The sequence below is a fragment of the Schistocerca serialis genome, chromosome 11 (genome assembly GCF_023864345.2).
Source record: "Schistocerca serialis cubense isolate TAMUIC-IGC-003099 chromosome 11, iqSchSeri2.2, whole genome shotgun sequence".
In the NCBI taxonomy this organism is placed as follows: Eukaryota; Metazoa; Arthropoda; class Insecta; order Orthoptera; family Acrididae; genus Schistocerca; species Schistocerca serialis.
In genome coordinates this window covers 200,156,878-200,181,673 of record NC_064648.1, presented here as the reverse complement: position 1 = coordinate 200,181,673, position 24,796 = coordinate 200,156,878, and the positions used below count along the sequence as shown (strand labels likewise).

Below are 24,796 nucleotides of genomic sequence, written 5' to 3'. Positions count from 1 at the left end.
TGAACTGCTTGATTTATGTGTGTTGTATGTATATTGCCTGTATTCTACATTAAGTTTTGTTTGCCTCTGTGTTCTGTACTTTGTCACACTTAACGGAGAACTCCATCTTAGCAGGTTTTGACAGTAAGTACTGTTATTCAACTTTATCACATTATGTTATGGAAGGAGTACGTAATTTTGCTTCAGATGGTGTTGCTTCTTGGCACTTAATGCCATGCATTTCACAGAGGTTTGCACAGTACGGCAATACAAGTAGGTGAGTATGCTTTTGTCATAGTGACTACAGCATTCTTCCTTGCAGATGATAAAATGTGGCAGTGGTTACGCAACTGCTTTCACATGTTATTAGCAGGTACTACAAACAGTACATTTAACAGAAATTAACGAAAATTTCAGTGGACTCAGTTAAATGCAAGAGTCCAGAAAATGGATGGGAACCAAAGTAATGTAGAATACAAGCAATATACTTGCAGTGCAATTCAAACATGGATTCATAAGCAGTAACAAACTGACACGAGTCCACAGAATAATGTGTGACAAAACCAGTTTCTAACTCACATTAAACAAAACCAAATATCACATCATTTAATCCACCCACTATTACAGATGAGCACAACATAGTTCCACTGCAATTCAAAGAGTGCAATACACACAAGAATATCATAATCAGGAACATAATTTCCACTTTATGAAAGCTACAGAGGCAAAAATTGCAATATTAGGTTTTACAAATAAATACACTTCACCACCAAACTACCAGACACACCCACAGAGCATAAATGAAAAATATTATCATCTATAGTCCAATCAGAATTACTTGACAGCTGACATTGTCACTTGCTGCTACAGTGTTGGAAGATCGGCTGCCTGCTACCACTTGGTTATGGTGACACACAAATATACCAGATACTTCAAAAATGCTATAAACGAGAGCAACGCCGGAAGCGGCCGCCGCAATGTAACATATTACTGGGAGATGCTCTGTCAACAGCTGATTCTAAGTGACCAATGACTGAACTGAAGCAGGAGACAAATTTTATAACCCTGAATTTAAATTCAAATCCTGACCTAACCACAAACTTGTGATATGCAATATATCCAAGAAAACTGCAGTCAGCTATCTGAGGCACAATTAAAACCACAATTGGTTTGGTCACCGCTATTACAGATAGCCTCTACAAGCAAACCCCACACAGACATTTTCAGTTTCAGTGCTAATGGCACACTGTAATTTCTTGCTATTATTGGTTACCTGAAACTATCTTCATACCGGCTGCACACACTGCCGCATTACCGACTGATGGTGACACAGGCAGATTACAAATGAAAACAAAATGATAAGAAGAATAGTAAGAGCAAATAATAATGCCAACAGGATGGTGAAAAATGCCACGGTGAAATATTAGAAAGTAAAAAACATGTTACACCAATTAATTGGGCGGGGGGAGAAAGACTGATCAAAGTCTTCTGAATTTTTAAATAAAAAAAAATGTTATTACATTTCACGAGAATCAAACCTATCACCTTCAACACACAGGGCTTAAACACTAACCACTGAACTGTGCCACAATACTTGTTATATTTAAGACTCTGACGATCTAGCAATGACGAATTGCAGCCTTCCAAAATTCGTCTACACGCGAAGGTGTGCGAAGCTTTCCAATGTAGCCGAACATATGTGTTGCTGATTCTGTCATAAAACGCAAAATAAAAGAATCACATCATGAAAGGAAGGCAGACAAGGATCTGAAAATGAACTGAATAATTAATGTGGCAGTTTGGAAATGGCAAACGTTTTGGGCATGATGTTGAATGCACTGACTGGAAGAAGCCAGACTGAACACGTCAAGTGTCAACTGTCCAGTAATTTTAATCAAAACACAGTACTTGTCTTTTGCAAAGCAAGAAAACAGATTATTGCGCCATATTTTGCCGATTTCAAAGTTCACTGTCAGGTCACTTGGAACACTACTGTCAGTCTCTGTTTCCTTATCGTAACACGGGCTTTGCACTTCTGACAGTCTGGTGTTCTGTGATGTTAGTGTCTCTGTTCTTACACTTGTGGTGTTACATACAACTGCAGAAAAGTGATGTGTATGCTTACATATTCTTACCGACAAATGACGCTTTCAAACAAATAAGCTACAAAACAAAATATTATACAGGATAGCACAGCTACAGTGCAGAATTATTGTTTTACTTGCATACGGAGAACTGTACTGAGGGATGACACATATCTACAAGATAGAACAGTGAGCGCATTAACTTTACATTAGGAAGTATGAGGGTTAACTGAAAAGTAATGCCTCCACCTTTGTAACTCTTCAACAGTTGGTACCATCGGTATGCGGCAGGTACTGGCTTGTTTCGTAGCCTCTTCTCCACAGCACCAGTTGGCGGAAAGCCTTAGCATCGAACAGTTGTGTCGTTACGGTGTAAAGTAAGGAACCCAGGGCAGACGGTCGGTCAATGCGATTTAAGCAACGTGCAGTCATTGAATTCTTGACAGCAGAAGGTGTCACTCAAAAGGAGATTCATCAGAGAATGAAAGCAGTTTATGGTGACTGTGTCGATGTGAGTACTGTGCACCATTGGGAGAGTAAGTTTAAAGATGTTGAGGCGGGAACATCTGACCTGTGTAACAAACAAAGAGTTGGACATCCTGTAACAGCAAACACTGAGCTTCACAAGCAAAATGTTGACAGACTGATTCAGGATGATCGTCGCATCACTCGGAGAGAAACTGCAAGCACAATTGGCATTTCACAAGAACACGTGGGTCGCATTATTGCTTTGCTTGGCTATCGGAAGATCTGTGCACGATGGGGACCCCGGGTGCTGACTCCTGAAGTGAAAGCACACAGACTTGAAATTTGCCAGAAACTCCTCTCGCAAGAGTGAAGATAATGCCTTTCCCTAATCAGTTGTGACAGGAGACTAAACGTGGGTACACCATTATGACCTGGAGACGAAATGTCAGTCTCTGGAATGTCGACACAAAGACTCGCCCCAGAAAAAGAAATTCAAGAGGCAGCCCTCAGCTGGAAGAAACATGGCCACAGTGTTCTGGGATGCAGATGGTGATATCCATGTTGATTTCCTCAATTGCGGAACAACAATAAATTCAGATCGTTACACCGCAATGCTGCGAAATCTCAAACGACGGCTAACGAGGGCCCAAAAGGAAAAGAGAAATGTTTTACTGCAGCATGACGATGCCAAACCACACACTTTACGTGCCACCACAGCAGAACTTCAGAGACTGAATCTTACCACCGCACGGCATCCTCCATACAGTCCAGATTTAGCACCGCCTGACTTCAATCTGTTCCCAATAATGAAAGACGATCTGCGGGGACATCATTATGTTTACGATGGAGACGTCGAGAGAACTGTGAGACTGAGGTTGTGGAAACAGTGTCAACTTCTTTCGCGACGGCTTCAGAAAACCTGCTCATCCTTGGCAGAAATGTATCCAATTGGCTGGTGATTACGTGGAAAATTGAATATTGGTAATTAAAGATCACACTCTAAGGAGTATTTCTGTATTTCATTTATTAAGATATTCCCATCCAAACCCAAGTAACGAAGGTGGAGGCATTACTTTTCATTCAATCCTCGTACATGTGGGGCCATGTCATACAGATCAGAGAATTGCCAGGCTACAGCTACATGGGAGAAGCGTGACATCCCTGTAATAAATGCACAAAAAGATGGTGATGAATGTAATCTTATTCCTGCAAAGGAACTATGAATTTATCTGTCATTCTGATGCCTCAGAACACGTCCTACCAACCGATCCCTTCTTCTAATCAAGTTGTGCCACAAACTCCTCTTCTCCCCAATTCTATTCAATACCTTCTCATTAGTTATGTGATCTACCCATCTAATCTTCAGCATTCTTCTGTAGCACCACATTTTGAAAGCTTCTATTCTCTTCTCGTCCAAACTATTTATCGTCCACGTTTCACTTCCATACATGGCTATACTCCATACAAATACATTCAGAAAAGACTTCCTGACTCTTAAATCTATACTCGACGTTAACAAATTTCTCTTCTTCAGAAACGCTTTCCTTGCCATTGCCAGAGGGCAGCGTGGAGGGTAAAAATCGTAGAGGGAGACCAAGAGATGGATACACTAAGCAGACTCAGAATGATGTAGGTTGCAGTAGGTACTGCGAGATGAAGAAGCTTGCACAGGATAGAGTAGCATGGAGAGCTGCATCAAACCAGTCTCAGGACTGAAGACCACAACAACAACAACTACTGTCATTCTGAATCATTAGTTCTAGATGATACTTGTACAAAGTGTTTTCAAGTTGAATATTATGACTGAATTTGATATCTGAAGAATATTGTATATGTTTCATGAAATAATCAATGGAAAATCCAGGATGGCATAATGATAATATTATGAAACGGATAGATTGCTACTCACTGTATAAACGAAATGCTGAGTTGCAGACAGGCACAACAAAGATACTGCTATAGAAGTAAGTGTTCAGTCAGAAGGCTGCCTCCTGAAATACACAACATACATACACACACATTCACACAAACGCAGCTCTCACACTCACACGACCACGGGCTGGCTGCCGAGGCCAGACTGCGAGCAACAGTGCATGGTGGGAGAAGCAATCTGGATTGTGGAGATAAGGGGAGGGATAACAGGGTAGAGATGGAAGACGGTAAAAGTCCTGCTTGTGGGAGCATACTAGGACGAGGTGGGGAGAGGGCAGGGCAGCTAGGTGCAGTCAGGAAGTTAGGCGGGGGTGGGGGGCAGGAGGAAGCAGTAATACCAGGTGTACCGGTATGAAATGAGCGTTAAGATACAAATGTGTCGACAGGGAACATTTGTTGTGAACGAGCCTCAATTTTTTTTTTTGTTTGGTTGGTATGACATCTGTCAAAGATATTTAGTATACATCAAGTCATGGAACAAACAACATCATATGTTTTCATCATGTTAACAATGTCGAATTTTGTACCAGAAAGTGACGATTTGCGGAAAGCATTAATTTTTTGTTTTCATTTGGAAAAAAAAAAAAAGTGCTGCTGAGTCGCATCGAATGCTTGTCAAGGCATACAGTGATCGTGCTCTATCAGAAGCAATGTGCAAAAGATGGTTCAGAAATAATGATTTTGATGTAAGAAATGAAGAACGTGGATGACCACCGATAAAGTTCGAAGACGCCGAATTGCAGGCAATATTGGATGGGGATGATACTTTGAGTCAGAAGCAAATGGCAGCAATGCTAAATGTTGCACAACAAACAATTTCTGACCGTTTGAAAGCTATGGGGAAGATCCAAAAGTGGGTAAAGTGGGTGCCACATGAATTTAATGAAAGACAGATGGAAAACCGAAAAGCCATTTGTCAAATTTTGCTTCAAAGACATGAAAGAAAATCAATTTTGCATCGAATTGTTACTGGCGATGAAAAATGAATTTATTTTAAGAATCCTGAACGGGAAAAATCGTGGGTTAATCTGGGACAACCGTCAACATCGACCGCAAAACCAGATCGATTCGGCAAGAAGACAATGCTGTGTTTGGTGGGATCAGAAAGGTGTGCTGTATCGTGAGCTTCTAGAACCTTGTGAAACTGAATACTAATCGCTACAGACAACAAATGATCAATTTGAACTACGCATTGATCGAAAAAAGACCAGAATGGGCCAGAAGACACGGAAAAGTAATTTTTTTAGACGACAATGCACCTGCGCACAAAGGAAAACTGGTTCAAGATAGAATCAAAACACTCGGCTGGAAGCTGCTACCCCACCCGCTTTATTCACCAGACTCGGCCCCTTCCGACTACCATTTGTTTTCACCGATGGGACACACATCGGCTGAGGAACACTTTGATTCCTACAAAGAAGTCGAAAATTGGGTGTTCGATCGGTTTGCTTCAAAAGACGAACATTTCTATTGGCATGGTGTCCACAAACTGCCAGAAAGGTGGTCAAAATGTATAGAAAGCAATGATCAGTACTTTGAATAAAATGTTTTTACTTTTCAATTGAAAATTAGTGTTTCATTTTCAAAAAAAAGGCTCATTTCATACCAGTACACCTGGTAAGGCTGTGGGTGTGTGGGTGGAATAGAAGGCTGTGTGATGCTAGAATGGGAACAAGAAAGGGGATAAGTGGATGACGGACAATGACTAATGAAGGTTGAGGCAAGAGGAGTACAGGAACATAAGATATACTGCAGGGAGAGTTCCCAACTGTGCCGTGCAGAAAAGCTGGGGTCAGTAGGAAGGATACAGATGGCACAAGCTGTGAAGCAGTCATCAAAATGAAGAAGGTCGCACCAGGCAGCGAGTTCGGCAACTGGGTGTTCCAGCAGTCCCTCGGCCACAGTTTGACAGAGAGCTCGTCAGCTGTCGTTACCGTGCAGAGTGAAGCACGGTGATTGCAGCTTAGCTTGTATATCACACGACTGGTTTCACAAGGAGCCCTGCCTTAGGTGGGATAGGACATGCCTGCGACAGGACTGGTGTAGCGTGAAATACGGTCTCCCGGCTGAGATGCCAGTTGAAATATGCTCACTATTTTTATTTACTTAAATTTGGCAAATTTCGTGACAGTACCTTTTCTGTGAAATGTTTACAAGATGATATTTGTCTTGGCTTCAGTCGTCTAGTGGAAGTATGATTCCACAAAGCAGTTTCGTCGGCAGCAGAAATGACCTGGTCCAATGTGTTTGCCTCATTTTTGGTGCTTCAAATACCATTTCTTCGAATGTGGTTCCTTCTTAAAGTTTACATAAAAAAAGTAGAAACATAATTCATTTTTTCCTGTTCACTAGCAAATATTTATAACGGCGACCTGCACATTGTTCTACCGTCAACACACACCAAGAGTTCACTGCCGACTGACTACAATCAAAGACGACTCCAGCGTCAAAGACGTTTTACACAACACACAACATTCCACTTGTAATCAGTCTCTTTGATATTCTTCGTCACGTCTACTAATAGTAATCAATATGCTGTCACTCTCAAAAAATATAAGTAAATTAACATAAAATAAGGCAAATTACAATAAAAAAAATTCTGACAAAAATATAAGAAAACATTTACAATTTGGTATCGACAAATCCGGTAGAAAACAACACATCTCCCAGATCCATTACAAGTGGTTGTGGGACAGACAGGTCTTGCATCTAGGTCTATTAAGTAGCTATTACACAACAATCCGCCGCGAACGGTACTGGTCTAGTACGACAGCCATCCAGCGGAAGAACGAGTGAAACTGTGAAAATTAGCAGACACATTATCCGCGAGCCAGAATAGAGAGCAGTTCTAAACTGACATCAATCTGCACGAACGTACTAGGTAGTGATAACTCGCGCATGCACAGAAGGGGGTACCGCAGTGCTTTCTGCTTGTTATCCACTTATTGAGCAGTGCCTAGTAATAAATTTCAGACTTTCATGTTGGGGATTTTCCATGTTTTTTTCCGTAAATAGGTTTTCATACGTGCAAAAAAATTTGCCAGTAGACTTTCTTTTATACTAGCTGTTTGTGACAGCATTTTTTCGCGTCTAAATTCAGGCGTACAGCAAGGAAAGGTGTCTGTATGTACCTGTTGTATCATAATACAATACACTGGCAATCATTTCTTTCCGAGTAATATGCATATAATGTTACATGGGTGATTTTGGTTTGTATCGTAATGCCTTAGCTTACAAAAGTTCATGTTTGATTTGATAGCATCTCTCGCTTTATTTCAGCATGCCAGAAAAGAGAAACTGGCAGTGATGGCGAGAAAGTCCGTGCAGTTTCGCCCAGTGCGACAGACGAGGACTGCACAACTGAGTAGCATACTGCACACTGCATTTCATTTCATTTTCCAAACTTGGAAAAATAACGGAAGTGCACTTTTAAGTTTTGGTCCTTTAAAGTGTTGCAAACTGCAGTGCATACACCCACAACTTTTGAAATGGTGGACTGTGCTATTCCGTGGCTAAAAGCCAGACTCGTAAAAGATTCCCCAGTCACCAGAAAACGTAATGTTACAATCAGCCTGCAACTTAACAGGGTATGTACTGATATTTTATCAGTGATCTAGGCTGGTATGATCACAAAACATATAAAGATATGATTTAATTCTTACTTTAGAAAAGGTGAGATAGTCTCCCTGAAGACTGTGTCTCACTAGCTAATTCCATCTTCTAACATAAGCAGCAGCTTCTCGAAACAGGCCATGTCCATCCTCACGAAGTTCCAAAATTCTTGCGGATCTTTGGGCCTAATTTCTTTCATAAGCAATATAATCCTCTGCCTGTATTCCTTGCTTTCAGCCAGGGTCGAACTCAACAACGTCTTGCTTTTCATTTTCGTCCTCGTTCTGCCCTAATCCTAAGGTTTATTGTCACTGCCAGGGCAATAGCTCCAAAAACAAGTGGGTCCTCCATGTGCAAAATGTAAAATTAGAGATACATGTATCTGTGTAACCAAGGGTTGTAGTACAAAACTAACTGTAGAGTCTGTAATGCAGAACACTAGTAACCTACATAATAGTATAACAATTACTTAATAAATAATGATATACAACACTTTCTTATTAAATAGAAGCCTTGAGCTCATATAAATAATTTGAAGGAACGACATTTCAATATGTCACACGGTCCCCCTTGTGTTTCGTGCGGTAGAACGAACGGCTCTACAAGAGAGCAGACGGTTCTGTAGTGTTGCGGAATAGTAAAGAGTTGGAAACGTGGAATACTGCCAAAGTTTCGTTGCCTATGCCGAGAGCCAGAGGCAGTAGGTTAGCCAAGAGGTAAGAGGATTGCGCACGTATCGGAATGTGTCGTCACGCAGGGGCAATGGCCAGCTTACACACAACAAGCGAGAGAGAATTGCTTAGCACGCGGGTTTGTGTTAGATGGAGACTTTCGTAGCGTGTAAGACAGAGGTATAGCGTCAGGTGTACTGCATTTCACAACTTTGCGTAAGTCTGCCGTAACAACACATAACTCTGTCGCAAGAACACCTAAGGGGCGAGTACGACAGGTGAATCGGCAGTATAAGTGGAACGAATGCGTTCATTACAAACGAGCACGTCAGGACGTCGCTCGTGCTTCCTTTAAATACGCCAGCTTTGACAGCAACAAGGCACTCGCAGTTACACTTGCAGTTAGATGTGTACTGGGTCGCTGCGTAGCGCTCAGCTCGGTGATCGACATGTTAATCTTTATTAAGGAGATGTTGCAGTTAGGGTGGCCCAACCAGCAGCAGATGTGAGGGGACAGTACCAGCTCTGGTCCTCTCTGCTGCCGCTGTCAATCATCGACCCGGGATCAGCAGACATCGCGGCAGACTCGCTCGCCGCCACGGCTGACCACATCGGTGAGCTGTCGTCGAGATCGTGCGGGGCCTGAGCCCTGTGCATCTGCCGTCACGACCGGTTGAGCTGACGACGCTGGGGATCTGCAACCCGTTCCACCCGTCCACCGCAGACGAGCCACCAGGAGGAGCAGGGAAGTTTTTAGAGTACACCCCGCACTACGAGAACGCTCTCGTGCCGACAGCGCCGGGACTCCAACCTGGAGCCTCCTACGCGCAGCGGCATGCTGTCGCTCGTCGAGCCGGCCGGCCAGCCGGACGCCGCCAGCCACACACGGCCGAAGTCCACCGCTACGTCACAGCACGCGGCGCTGCGCTAGCAAGACTGGTGTGGCCCGGAGCTGGTGTCATCGCTACGAGTCAGAGAGGACTCGGGGAACGTCGTCGATATCACCAAGCTCAGCCAGCCTGTGTTACTAGGACCACATTGTACTCGGCAGGAATATAGGTGCTACGAATTAATAATGTTTCTTTGGCATTTCTGACGCGTCCACAGTCATTTCCTAGCATCCTGACAACTGGAGAGGTCACCACTCGGCCTCCAGTCCACCGTAGGCGACCGGGACCACCGGGGCACCTACAGTTCTATTTGCATTTTGCGAGTTATTACCGTCTACTGTGCATGCGTGCCACATATATCCCGTGAGGATGGTGTAATAGGTCTACGTGAACCACCACGTAGTGACAGATATCCTTGCTTGGGTGTTGGTGTACAGGTGTACGGTTTGCGTGCATCGTGTAATAGGGGCTTTGCAGGAATATGAGCCACGAGGCAAGGACTCGGGAGCACGGTTTTTGTAGGGGTGGATGACAGGATATTGTGCACAGGTTCAGTGGGCGGCAGAATACCACTGTGGGAGGGGTGGCGGGGCAGTGGGTAGCACATTCCTCATTTCAGGCTTCAGTGTCCTCCATCCCCTCTCTGTTCCCATTCCAGCACTCCACAGCCTTCCATTGCACCAACATACCCACAGTCTTTTTACTTCTCTCCTTTTCGCTCCTTCCTGGCTACATCTGGCTACCCTAACCTCTCCCCACCTCCTCCCTGTATGTCCCCACAAGCAGCACTTAACCGTCCCCCTACACTTATCCAGCTATCTACAACCTCCTCATTACACTCACCACTTAGACGGCTTCTCCTATCGTGCCTGTTGTTCACAGTCTGGCTTAGGCAGCCAGAGGTTGTTTTGGGGAGGAGAGTAGACAGCTAGGTAATCGGTCTCATCAAATTAGGGAAGGACGGGGAAAGAAGTCGGCCGTGCCCTTTCGAAGGTACCATCCCGGCATTTGCCTGGAGCGATTTTGGGTTCAAAAACGGTTCAAATGGCTCTGAGCACTATGGGACTTAACATCTGAGGTCATCAGTCCCCTGGACTCACATCCATACCCGAGGCAGGATTCGAACCCGCAACCGTAGCAGCAGTGCGGTTCCAGACTGAAGCACCTAGAACCGCTCGGCCACAACAGCCGGCACGATTTAGGGAAAGCACGGAAAACCTAAATCAGGATGGCCAGGCACGGGATTGAGCCACCGTCCTCCCAAATGCGAGTACAGTGTGCTAGCCACAGACAGTGGTTTTGTGTGTGTGTGTGTGTGTGTGTGTGTGTGTGTGTGTGTGTGTGTGTGTGTGTGTGGGAGGGGTCCTCTATTTGAGAAGGAGGCCTGTTGGCTGAAAGCTTACATGTTTAGCAGCCTTTCTGTTGTGCCTGTCTGTGACTCAACATCTTCTCTATATGGAGAGCAGCATCAATCCTTTACATAATATTGTCATCAGAGAAGGTTAGTTGGATAATCAAAGGGTTGAGGCAATCTTTCCATGGAAATAAACATCTCACAGACACAGAAGTGTTTTCAAATATATAAAGTGGGTGAGAAATCCCTTTACAAGTTAATACCATAGTACAGTTAGACGTGTAGATAAAAACTACTTAAATCCAGTTCCTTACAACATCGGACTTCCGTGTATAATACAGCTTCACACAGCTGATTAATTTACATATGAGTTAAAGCATCAGATTTTTTACATTAAACTTGTACATGAGGAAAGTCTGGAAAATATTTGAAATTATGCTTGAAGTTTGTTGGAAGTCAGTAAGTGCTCTCATTATGAAACACAGGATGAATATAAACTGGGTAATTTGTGCTCCATTTTAAGCAAAAGATGGTGTTTCACACATCTCAATGCTTATGATCTATTTCCATAACTGTGTCATACAAGGACATAATTTCACGGATACATTTAGTGGTGTATGTGGATACTGTCTGAAAAACGTGTTGCAAACAGAGTTGGTAGTAAAGAAGTACTTAATCAAAATGTCATGTCTGATGCTGAAATTTTACTAAAAGAACAACAAAACTGTAGTAAGAGATGAACTTTTCTTCTTTCGCCATTTTGTGGTGGATGTCAGGGACAAGATGTTTCGTGAAAGTTTTGAAATTATATGTAAAATTTGTTGAAAGTTGTTAAGTTCTCTCATTCTCAAACACTGGAAGAATAGAGTCCACATATTTGGTGTTGTCAATTGCATTGTTCCAAGACAACCATAGTTTCTCACTGCAATACTCGTATTGTTCTGTTAACCTTTTCACGTAAGATGATACCTCTGAATGAGTAGGGTACGACATTTAAAATTTTTAAATTTGGTCAATAACTACAAGAGACGTTGAAAATCAAACTTTCATCAGCCACGGAAGCCAATTAGATAGGTACTCTGGAATTGGTATAGAATTCCAGGTTTGTCACTTAGTAATATAAACTGATGTGATGAAAGTCATATACAGATGGCAGTACGAATGCATACTCAATGTATAAAAAGACAGTGCATTGCCAAAGATGTCATTTGTACTCACGTGAAAAGTTCTCCGACGTGATTACGGCTACCCGACAGGAATTAATAGGCTTTAAATGCGGAATGGTAGCTGTAGCTAGACACTTGGGACATTCCGTTTTGGAAATCATTTGGGAATTCAAAACATTTTGAAATCAACAATGTCAAGAGTGTGCCGAGAATACCGTATTTCAGGCATTTACCTCTCACCACAGACAATGCAGTGGCCGACGGCCTTCACTTAATGACTGAGGGTAGTGGCGTTTGCATAGAGTTGTCAGGGCTACCAGACAAGCGACACAGTGGAAAATAACTGCAGATATCAAATGTGGGACGTATGACAAACTTGTCCATCAGGACAGGGCTGCAAAATTTGGTGTCAATGGACTAAGGCTGCAGATGACCCACACGAGTGGCTTTTGCGAACAGCACGACATCCTCTGCAGCACCTCTCCCAGGCTCGTGACCGCATCGGTTCGACCCTCGACGACTGGAGAACTGTCGCCCGGTCGTACGAGTCCCGATTTCAGTTGATATGAGCTCGAATGTGGCACAGACACCACAAAATCGTGGACCCGAGTTCTCAAGAAGGTACTGTGCAAGCTCCTGGTGCAGGGTGTATAGGTGGACAAGGGAAAAAAAGTTCCCGGATTTCCCGGTTAAAAATACACTTTCTCCCGGGTGAAAACACACTTTTTCCATGTTAAGTGACAGTATACTCTTCCTCGGCACTGTAAAAGTCATCAATCCTTTGAATGTTTATGATTTTATGTACTGACGTAGAATTTCCTGACACTTTAGAAAACGAAACTCAGAGGGAAAAACACGTTTTGAAAGACCTTTGATGTGCAGCAACATGTACGCTGCATATTTTCGTATTAGGAAGGTATAAATTTGAATCCCACCGAACAATGCATGTCACTTTCCAAAGTATTGAAATCGAGATTGCGATGCACTTTTGTAAGCGTCATAGCTCATTCGTGTGATCTCGCCAGCTGATGATAAAATCAAATGGCTCCGAGCACTACGGGACTAAACATCGGAGGTCATCAATCCCCTAGAACTCAGAACTACTTCAACCTAACTAACCTAAGGACATCACACACATCCATGCCTGAGAGTGAAACGCTTTGTGATTTAAGAAATTCATCGTACATTCTCGCTCATAGTTCATCTTGCGTAAAAGGAAATCTGCTTTGAATGAAACGCTTTTCAAACCACCATTCGCAATGTTTTCCCGTGACCTGTTAGAAATAGGTTTGTTTCAGCAGTTCCCAGAGAGCGCCAGGTAACTGGCGTCACCGCGCTTGCGCAGCTACGATGACGCAGGAAGCCCACATGTTCGTACTCGTAAAACATTAAAAGATCTTACATTATGTCATGAAAGAAACAAGACATCAAAGGATACTTCAAGAGCGTCAGGATTTCGCAAACCATACTAAAATGCACATCTGTATGTAAATTTTCTTGGAGTACCAGTACTTATGTTTGGTTCTTTATTATAGCATAATGCCATATGCGCACTTGAAATGCAGCGAACAACTGAAACTAGCCAATAGTGTGAAGTTAAACACTTCCTTTCAAATAAATTGACTGCATCAGTAGAAATGATTAATAAAAGCCAAATCTCTTTAGCAAACTGGCAAAAAATAACTTCATTGTTCTGTAAGGCGATTAATGCTTGACTGTCAGAGAGGTGGAAATAAAATCTGAAACTATTAACATATTTTAGCCTGCCGTAATTACGCAAACGAATTTTAATTCATTTGATTGCTCCCGGCCACAAATATCCGTTTTGTTCTCATTTAACGTGAGAGCAATAAACGAATAGGAAACAACATAATCACTGAACGTAAACACAGGTCACGTGGAGACGACCCACCTCCCCACCACAACTCTGACTGCTCTGTGCATCAGCACCACATCTACGATATTTCCGAACCGGAGCAATATTAAGTAGTGGCGCCCAGCCACACTTCTGTATCCAGAAGTGGGAGATGGTACTACTCACACATGACTCAACTGCGCATGCGCAAGAGGCCGCCCGCAACTGCTCAAACAAATCTAATTTAAACAGTTGTCACGTCATGATCATCGGAGGCAATTTGTTGTTATAAAGCATCGCATAGTTTTCGTAAAGCCTCTGACACACTTTACTGTTGGCAGACGCTTTTATGAGCACTGTTTTGTTGTTTTATACAACCCATTTCCTTTGCAACTTGAGTTTTATTTCCGTTTTTTCCCCCCTCCCATTCATGTTTTGTTGCTGCAGTATTATTCTGCAGTAGCGGGATACAATAATATCCTTTGTCAGAGTATCGGTTCTTACCAGCCAAAATCACAAAAATTTAACTGAAAACTAAAACAATGAAAAATTCCCGGAATTCTACACAATTCCCGGGTTTTATCCTGGATGAAAAAGTTCCCAGGTTTTTCCTGGTTTTATCCTGGATGAAAAAATTCCCGGGTCGTATACACCCTGTGGTGGCAACATAAAGGTGCAGGCTGTGTTTACACAGAATGGACTGTATTCTCGGGTCCAACTGCACCGACCATTGACTGGAAATGGCTATATTCGGCTGCTTGGAAACCGTTTGCAAACATTTCCAAAGGAAATATCCACGGGTGTGCTGCCGGTCTACAGTGTCCAACGGGCACAATATTTCGGCGATCATACATGTCGCCATCATCAGGTGAACTGACGGACTGAGCTCCTGTGAACGCGCCGGCACGGAGATCCGTACGCTATGGCTGCTCAGGGGGAACTGGGTTCGGTCGCGGCGGCAGCCGATTTAAATACCCTCCGCCCGCGGCGCGCTCCCTCCGCCGTCCGCGCTCCGCGCCACGGTCGCGGGGTGGAACGGATTGCGACGGCGTCTGAGATGACGTCAGTGTGACGGCTCTGTCCGCCGTGGTCGTCACAACTATACGTTTGCTCGATTTACTCTTGATTAACCCGATCGCTGGTTCCCAAGCCTTGCTAAGATTATAGCCACAGTCACGGTTTATGAGGTCGTCATTGGTGCGAATTTCGATGGCCTCTCTAACAACGCTGTCCCAGTATCTCGACGTCTGTACCAGAATCCTCGTGCGGTCATATTCCATGGCGTGATTTTCTGACAAACAATGTTCAGCGACCGCCGACTTGCTCGGATACATCAGACGAGTGTGCCTCTGGTGTTCACGGCATCGATCCTCGACGGTACGCATCGTCTGACCAATATACGACTTGCCACATTGACACGGAATCTGGTACACGCCGGCCTTCCTCAAACCGAGGTCATCTTTGGCACTCCCCACCAGTGCACGAGTTTTACTTGGAGGACAAAACACAGTTCCGACCCGGTGTTTCTTCAGAATGCGAGCGATTTTCCCCGAGAGTGCGCCTGTGTAAGGAATAAATGCAGTGCCTACCTCCTCCCTCGTGACTTCATCCATCTCAAGAGGTTGTGCTGCAGTGGTTGGGCGGAGAGCACGTTGAATCTGCCACTCTGAGTACCCATTTTTTCGAAATACAGTTCTCAGATGTTCCAATTCCTGGGGTAGACTCTCTGCGTCAGAGATAGTGCGCGCCCTATGTACTAGAGTTTTAAGTACCCCATTCCTCTGTGAAGGGTGGTGGCAGCTGTCTGCGTGCAAATACAGATCAGTGTGCGTAGTCTTCCGATACACCCCATGACCTAGGGTGCCGTCAGCCCTTCTCTTGACCAAGACGTCAAGGAAAGGTAATTTACCCTCCGTTTCAGTCTCCATAGTGAATTTCATGTTGGGGTGTATGGAGTTTAGATGTGTAAGGAAGTCAAGGAGTTTATCCATACCATGTGACCAGATGACGAACGTGTCGTCCACGTAACGGAAAAAGCAAGTAGGTTTCCATACGGATGACGACAGGGCTTCCTCCTCGAAGTTCTCCATGTACAAATTAGCTACCACCGGAGAGAGTGGGCTACCCATGGCGACTCCCTCCGTTTGTTCGTAGTATTCTCCATTAAAAAGAAAATACGTGGAAGTCAAGACATGCCTAAAAAGTTCAGTGGTCTTCTCGTCAAACTTCTGACTAATCAATTCTAGTGACTCTCGCAGGGGTACCCTCGTAAACAAGGAAACGACGTCAAAACTCACCATGATATCTGACTCATCCAACCTGAAGCTGTCAAGGCGTTTAACAAAATCCACGGAATTACGGATGTGATGAGGGCATTTACCCACATAAGGACTTAATATTCCCGTCAGGTATTTGGCCAACAAATATGTAGGTGCCCTGATGTTGCTGACAATGGGGCGTAATGGTATCCCCTCTTTGTGAACCTTCGGGAGTCCATATAGTCTAGGCGGTACCGGACCTTGGGGTAACAATTTCTTAGAGTCACCCTCCGGTAAATCTGCGTCCTTGAGAAGCGCCCTCGTCTTGTTCTCCACCTTCTTTGTAGGGTCAACGCTGATCTTCCGGTAGGAATCGTCATTTAGCAGGCTCTACTTGTTGTCTTACCGGCTGACAAAGGCAATGCTACAGTTGTTGTCTCCCATAAGGACTACACTGATAAGATGCAGAGCCTGCTAAAAGACGATTCCTACCGGAAGATCAGCGTTGACCCTACAAAGAAGGTGGAGAACAAGACGAGGGCGCTTCTCAAGGACGCAGATTTTCCGGAATATTAAGTCCTTATGTGGGTAAATGCCCTCATCACATCCGTAATTCCGTGGATTTTGTTAAACGCCTTGACAGCTTCAGGTTGGATGAGTCAGATATCATGGTGAGTTTTGACGTCGTTTCCTTGTTTACGAGGGTACCCCTGCGAGAGTCACTAGAATTGATTAGTCAGAAGTTTGACGAGAAGACCACTGAACTTTTTAGGCATGTCTTGACTTCCACGTATTTTCTTTTTAATGGAGAATACTACGAACAAACGGAGGGAGTCGCCATGGGTAGCCCACTCTCTCCGGTGGTAGCGAATTTGTACATGGAGAACTTCGAGGAGGAAGCCCTGTCGTCATCCGTATGGAAACCTACTTGCTTTTTCCGTTACGTGGACGACACGTTCGTCATCTGGCCACATGGTATGGATAAACTCCTTGACTTCCTTACACATCTAAACTCCATACACCCCAACATCAAATTCACTATGGAGACTGAAACGGAGGGTAAATTACCTTTCCTTGACGTCTTGGTCAAGAGAAGGGCTGACGGCACCCTAGGTCATGGGGTGTATCGGAAGACTACGCACACTGATCTGTATTTGCACGCAGACAGCTGCCACCACCCTTCACAGAGGAATGGGGTACTTAAAACTCTAGTACATAGGGCGCGCACTATCTCTGACGCAGAGAGTCTACCCCAGGAATTGGAACATCTGAGAACTGTATTTCGAAAAAATGGGTACTCAGAGTGGCAGATTCAACGTGCTCTCCGCCCAACCACTGCAGCACAACCTCTTGAGATGGATGAAGTCACGAGGGAGGAGGTAGGCACTGCATTTATTCCTTACACAGGCGCACTCTCGGGGAAAATCGCTCGCATTCTGAAGAAACACCGGGTCGGAACTGTGTTTTGTCCTTCAAGTAAAACTCGTGCACTGGTGGGGAGTGCCAAAGATGACCTCGGTTTGAGGAAGGCCGGCGTGTACCAGATTCCGTGTCAATGTGGCAAGTCGTATATTGGTCAGACGATGCGTACCGTCGAGGATCGATGCCGTGAACACCAGAGGCACACTTGTCTGATGTATCCGAGCAAGTCGGCGGTCGCTGAACATTGTTTGTCGGAAAATCACGCCATGGAATATGACCGCACGAGGATTCTGGTACAGACGTCGAGATACTGGGACAGCGTTGTTAGAGAGGCCATCGAAATTCGCACCAATGACGACCTCATAAACCGTGACTGTGGCTATAATCTTAGCAAGGCTTGGGAACCAGCGATCGGGTTAATCAAGAGTAAATCGAGCAAACGTATAGTTGTGACGACCACGGCGGACAGAGCCATCACTCCGACGTCATCTCAGACGCCGTCGCAATCTGTTCCACCCCGCGACCGTGGCGCGGAGCGCGGACGGCGGAGGGAGCGCGCCGCGGGCGGAGGGTATTTAAATCGGCCGCCGCCGTGACCGAACCCAGTTCCCTCTGAGCAGCCATAGCGTACGGATCTCCGTGCCGGCACGTTCACAGGAGCTCAGTCCGTCAGTTCACCTGATGATGGCGACATGTATGATCGCCGAAATATTGTGCCCGTTGGACACTGTAGACCGGCAGCACACCTGTGGATATTTTGACTATCAAATACGCCGGGAGAAACTCAAGAATCACATTTCCAAAGGAATCTTTGTAAGATAATGTGCCATGTCACTGGGTCACAATTGTTTGCAACTGTTTTGAAGAATATTCTGGACAATCTGAGTGAACAGTTTGACAACCCAAATCGTCCGACATCGATCCCTCCGAACACTTACGGGGCACAATCTAGGTCGGTTCTTGCTCAAAATCCTGCAATGATAACACTTTCGCAGTTGAGGATGGCTATGGAGGCAGCATGGCTCAATATTTCTGCACGGGATTTCAAACAACTTCTCGAATCTGTGCCACATCAAACTACAGCGCTACACCAGACTAAAGGAGGTCCGACTCGACATCGGGAGATATTCGGTGACTTTTGTCACCTCAGTATAGATTGCAATCAATATAGGAACAATTTTTTTAAAAATGGACTTGTGCATAATTACTGTACTATTCCAGACTGACAAGATAAAAATTTCCTGCAATAAGCCAAATCTACCCAATTTGGTCAGGTGAGTTAAATTGTGGCAGATCTACATCTACATCTACATGGATACTCTGCAAATTACATTCAAGTGCCTGGCAGAGGGTTCATCGAACCACCTTCACAATCTCTATTATTCCAATCTCGTATAGCGCGCTGAAAGAACGAACACCTATATCTTTCCGTACGAGCTCTAATTTCCCTTATTTTATCATGACGATCGTTTCTCCCTATGTAGGTCAGTGTCAACAAAATATTTTCGCATTCGGAGGAGAAAGTTGGTGACTGGAATTTCGTGAGAAGATTCCGTCACGACGAAAAACGCCTTTCTTTTAATGATTTCCAGCCCAAATCCTGTATAATTTCTGTGACACTCTCTCCCATATTTCGCAATAATACAAAACGTGCTGCCTTTCTTTGAACGTTTTCAATGCACTCCGTCAGATCTATCTGGTAAGGATCCCACACCTCGCAGCAGTATTCTAAAAGAGGACGGACAAGCATAGTGTAGGCAGTCCCCTTAGTATGTCTGTTACATTTTCGAAGTGTCATGCCAATAAAACGCAGTCTTTGGTTAGCCTTCCCCACATTTTCTGTGTGTTCCTTCCAATTTAAGCTGTTTGTAACTGTAATACCTAGGTATTTAGTGGAATTTATAGCTTTTAGATTAGACTGATTTATCGTGTAACTGAAATTTGAGTTCCTTTTATCATTTTTATGGATGACCTCACACTTTTCGTTATTTAGGAACAACTGCCACTTTTCGCACCATTCAGATATTTTTTCTAAATCGTTTTGCAGTTTGTTTCGATCTGCTGATGACTTTATTAGTCAATGAACGACAGCGTCATCTGCAAACAACCAGAGACGGCTGCTCAGATTGTCTCCCAAATCATTTATATAGATAAGGAACAGCAAAGGGCCTATAACACTACCTTGGGGGACGCCAGAGATCACTTCTATTTTACTCTATGACTTTCCGTCAGTTGCTACAAACTGTGTCCTCTCTGACAGGAAGTCACAAATCCAGTCACATAACTGAGATGATATTCCACAAGCACGCAATTTCACTACGAGCCGCTTGTGTGGTACCATGTCAAAAGCCCTCCGGAAATCCCTTGTCAATAGCACTCAACATTTCTTGTGAATAAAGAGGTAGCTGTGTTTCACAGGAACGATGTTTTCTAAATCCTTGTTTACTGTGTGTCAACAGACTGTTTTCTTCGAAGTAATTCATAATGTTCGAACACAATATATGTTCCAAAACCCTTCTGCATATCAACGTTAATGATATGGGCCTGTAATTTGGTGGATTACTCCTACTACCTTTCTTGAATATTGGTGTGACCTGTGCAACTTTGCAGTCTTCGGGTACGGATCTTTCGTCGAGCAAACAACTGCTTTCACTGTAGAGGAACATTTAGTGCTTTCTGCTTGGATTCACAAATGTCAAGACACAAAGAAGACGGTGACAGACATTTCGAAGGATTTCACTGACGTGAAATCGCCACCGTCAGGACCGACGTTACCCAGACGGGAGAAGTAAACTTCTGGGAAGAAGTGTCTTCTCAGTGCAGAATATACTGGAAGGCATTCCCCTGAAACTTGTGCTGTTGTGGTGAAATCACGTGAATGATCACCAATGAAGTGAACCTGTAAGTGGTCTGCAGAATTAGGCGACCCACAATCTACTATGCGAGACAACACGTGGAGTCAGTTTGAAGGGGAGATGAAGTCATTTATAGGGTCAATTATCTTTTCGTGATCACAGAATACTGTGCTGAGATGCCGTAGCTGTACTCTGATCTTCACCCAGGTTTCCCCTCAAATATTCTGCAATTCTCTGAGTCAAAGGCATCTTAATCTGCGAATCGTCTCTCTCGTAATTTGAGTATCAGAACAATATGTTTTTCCATCTAATTTAGCAATCCTTATGTCTGTATACAAGTAGTAACGTGAAGCACTACAGAAATTTACGTGACGAGCAAGAAAATACCTGCGGTTCAGAAGGTGAGTCAGATCTTGTGTCGTCTTCAAGAGGCTCCACTTTACACTCGACTCCTTCAAAAAACTGCAACAAAAAATGTTACACTCTAGTCTTCTTCCTCCAACAATACTCCATACACTACATACATAACAAAGACACAAACTGTTGAATATATAACAGTTAAGTTTTGAAGGCAGAGAACTGATAACTGCAGAATCTGCTAAATTTCTGGGAGTCACCATAAATAAAAACTTGTCATGGACTGATCATGCAGATTGTTTACTGAAGCAGTTAAATAGTTTTGTTTATGCAATGAAGATTTTGGATAAAGCAACTGACTTAGCTGTTAGGAAAATTGTGCATCATGCATATTTTATATCAGTTGTAAGATTTGGCATAATTTATTGGGGAGTTGAGAAAGGAAGCCACCTCAGTGTGTTCAAGATACAGAAAAAAATTATCAGGGCTACGAATGGAGCAGACAACACACAATCGTGAAAACCTTTATTTGCAAGCCTTGACTTACTGATGATTCCTTCCATGTTTTATAAATAAACACTTCCCATTGAGTTAAAAAATCCACATCTTTTTGAGCAAAATTCATTTACACATGCTTATGAAGCAAGGCATAAACAAGATTACATGTTATCTTGCCACAGACTAACATTATTTGAAAATGCACCATATTACAGGGCTTTGAAGCTTAGCAATAAAATGTGTTCAAAGTTGAAGGACTATGAGCTAGAGCTCACAGGTGCAAACACTGAAAAATATTTAAAAAGCAAATGCTACTACAGTGTAGATAATTTTATACACGAGGAAGACATGTAGGAGATGTTTTGTCTCTCTCCCCCCCCCCCCCTCCCCCTCCCCCTCCCCCTACATTACGTTCTATGTGTATGCTTAAGTTCCCTTTTAATGAAGGTAGATGTTTTCTTCATATGTATCTGTACTTATAAACTGTGTGTCGTGTGAACTATGTATCTAAATTTGTAGATGTATAAATATATACTACTTTTATGAAAGTATGTGCTCTTTGAAGTACGTCCATATTCATAAACTAGAGAAACAAACATGAAAAATACTTAAAAAGAACCATTTCAAACCACTGTGGAAATTTTAAGAAAAAGGAAGAAATCCAACCCAATTAATCATCTTTTTATATTGTAATGTGCTTCTGGGAGCATCCATATGCTTTATTTTAATGTACCTTGTTTTAAGGTATACTTAGGTAGGCACAGAATTATTAATTGATGAGTTAGCAATGTTTCAATCAAATGATTGTATATAACATGTCACGTGACAATAAAGATTCTATTCTATTTGATTCTACATCTGGGGAATTACATTAACAACTATTATCAATACTAGTTGTACCCAGCTATCCATTGCTGTGGCCCAGTCTGTTTAGATAGAAAACTGCTAAACATGTACGAGAAGTAGATATACACCCTAATCTTCTCCTGCATCTCCTCTTCATGTCCATCTTCCCTTCCTCCCCCCCCCCCTCCCTGTCCATCACCTTCTCCTTCCCTCTATCTTCTCTTGACCCATCTTTCCCCTTCTCTCTATCTGTCCCCTGCTGTCCCCCCCCCCCCCCCCACTCCCTCTGTCCATCTCTTCCTATCTGCTCTTTATGCCCACTTAAGTTAGGGGAGCACACATCTTAAAATCATCTCTCTCTCTCTCTCTCTCTCTCTCTCTCTCTCTCTCTCTCTCTCTCTTTCTCTTTCTCCACCCCCCCTCCCCCCTCCTCCGGCCCCTTGAGCCTTGCTTATTGTTATTGCACATTCAGATACTGTAGTCAGTCTGAATGTTTAATAGAGTCATGCAAAATCTGAAGTAAATCGATCAAGCACTTCTTGAGATTTTTGGTAACTATGTCTCCCTGTTACTTTTTGCCAAATGTGGTGTTTTTCAGTGCCATATTTGGAGTTACTTTTTTTGCCAAATTTGATGTTAACTTTCTTTGCCCAATTCAGCATAATTTCTTACCAAATTCGTTCTATCTTTTGTCATATGTGATTTTCCCAGTTTTAGTGCTCTTGTCAATGCTCTTTTTTTAATGCCAATTTCACTGTTTTTTTTTCACATTGGTGCTTTTTATGCCAATTTCTCTGTTTTTTAAAATTTCTGTAGTTTTCTCCTTTTGGATTTATGTTTGCCAAATTCAGGGCCATTTCTTTTTACCTAATTCAGTGTTATTTTTTTTTCAAAACAGGTTATATTTACTGCTACTTAATTTTTCCAAAATGTGTGTTTATTTTTGCCAGTTGTTTTTTGGCAAATTTGCTGATATTTTTGCTAGATTCGGTGTTATTGTTTAACAAATTCGGTGTCTTTTGCCAATTTTTTCGTCATATTTGTTGCTTTTATGCCACACTTTGTCTTTGTTTCTTGCCAGTTTTGGGATTTCCTATAGTTTTGGTGCTTTTGTTTTTCCTTTTACTGTTTCTCCCCCCCCCCCCCCCCCCTTACAGCATTAGTTTTGACATCACATCATTGTTGCGTGGGAAATGATCATTCACTTCGAGACTGTACACGAACCTCTGCCTTGAGGAAATAAGAAGTCACAATGAAATTTCAACATTCAATAATTAGCAGTTATAAAATTTGGCAAACTGCCAGTCTCAGATTTATAACTTTTTTTATACGCGAAAATGACAACTTTCTCTATAATTTGTAAAACTCTGCGATTTGGTGACAATTTGTTAAAAATCGCCAATTTCACATTATCGTTTTCATGATATTTTCATCTCCCTACACATACATAATATGTTGATGGCAGGGAATGTAAACCTCATAACTCCATTTTGTTAACTTATGCAGGTGAAGCAGAAACGGTTTCTTAAAAAATAATATAAAGTGGCACAGAAAGTTGCTACATGTGTAACTGTATAGTGGAAGCCTAGTTACCGACAGATTAGAGAAATAAACACTTTCAAATATTCCTTTGATTACGGAGTTATTGTTTACTTTAATTACAAGTTCTCACAGACAGATGGAGCTCTGGGATTTTCATCGCCTACCATCGATATATTAAAAAATATTTATAGCCTATCTCTGTCTGAAACTTCATTAGTATAGTGTAAAATTTTAAGTTAATCAATCGAGAAAGTTTCGAGATTTTTGGTACATATGAATGTTTCTCACTTATATATTACATATATTTTTAAAAAATAGGCATATAGAAAAATGTGCGCATGTGAATGCAACCTCATGCCAAAATTTCTAGTCAGCTGACCAACTACTTTTTGAGTTTTGTGAACACAATCATATCCAGGCTGAATTTTTATATATAAAGACATACAGACTATGATAACCAGTGAGCTCTGATATGTGGGGCGATGCTTAGTAGTAAAGCACGTGTAAACAGAAATTGCCTGACATGTGAACTTTCCTTTGGAGTCTGTAAGTATCTACAACACACTTATTATTTTCGAACAGTTGCATTCAATAACAAACGAAGTTCACACGTGATAAACAACAGACTAAATAAGTGAATGCTCCTTGTTCTGTTCATACTGACAGGTACATCAAAAACAGAGAGCAGAAACTTAACACTTTCCTGAAAGGCCGATAACCAGCTCAACAAGATAAATCCTCTGCATATGTGAGTGAATGCGGCCAAATGCCATTCACTCGCACTCAGCTACAAGTTACGCTGGAGGAAACACTTGTTTGCTCCAGCGTAAGTCAGGCTGTCCTCTACCACAGTTTGAGCTTCCACGAACAGACAGCCTTTGAAACACAATATCCTCAGATAGACAACTATCTTTCTTACTCGTGTGGCTCACAACCTGATTTAAGACTTTCTAATTGAAGACATGAGGTCAGCTCACATGTCAGGTGTGTAAACTGCAAATGTCTTG

The 24,796-nt window shown here is 43.0% G+C and overlaps 1 protein-coding gene across 1 annotated transcript in view; it reads right to left on the bottom strand.

Annotated features, from left to right (window-relative positions):
• LOC126426653 (uncharacterized) overlaps positions 1–24,796 on the bottom strand; it is a 172,994-nt gene that overhangs the window by 66,707 nt on the left and 81,491 nt on the right. The window contains exon 5 of the mRNA XM_050088539.1: positions 20,934–21,008. Within this exon, the coding sequence (XP_049944496.1) occupies positions 20,934–21,008 (75 nt within the window). The remainder of the gene's footprint in view (positions 1–20,933; positions 21,009–24,796) is intronic.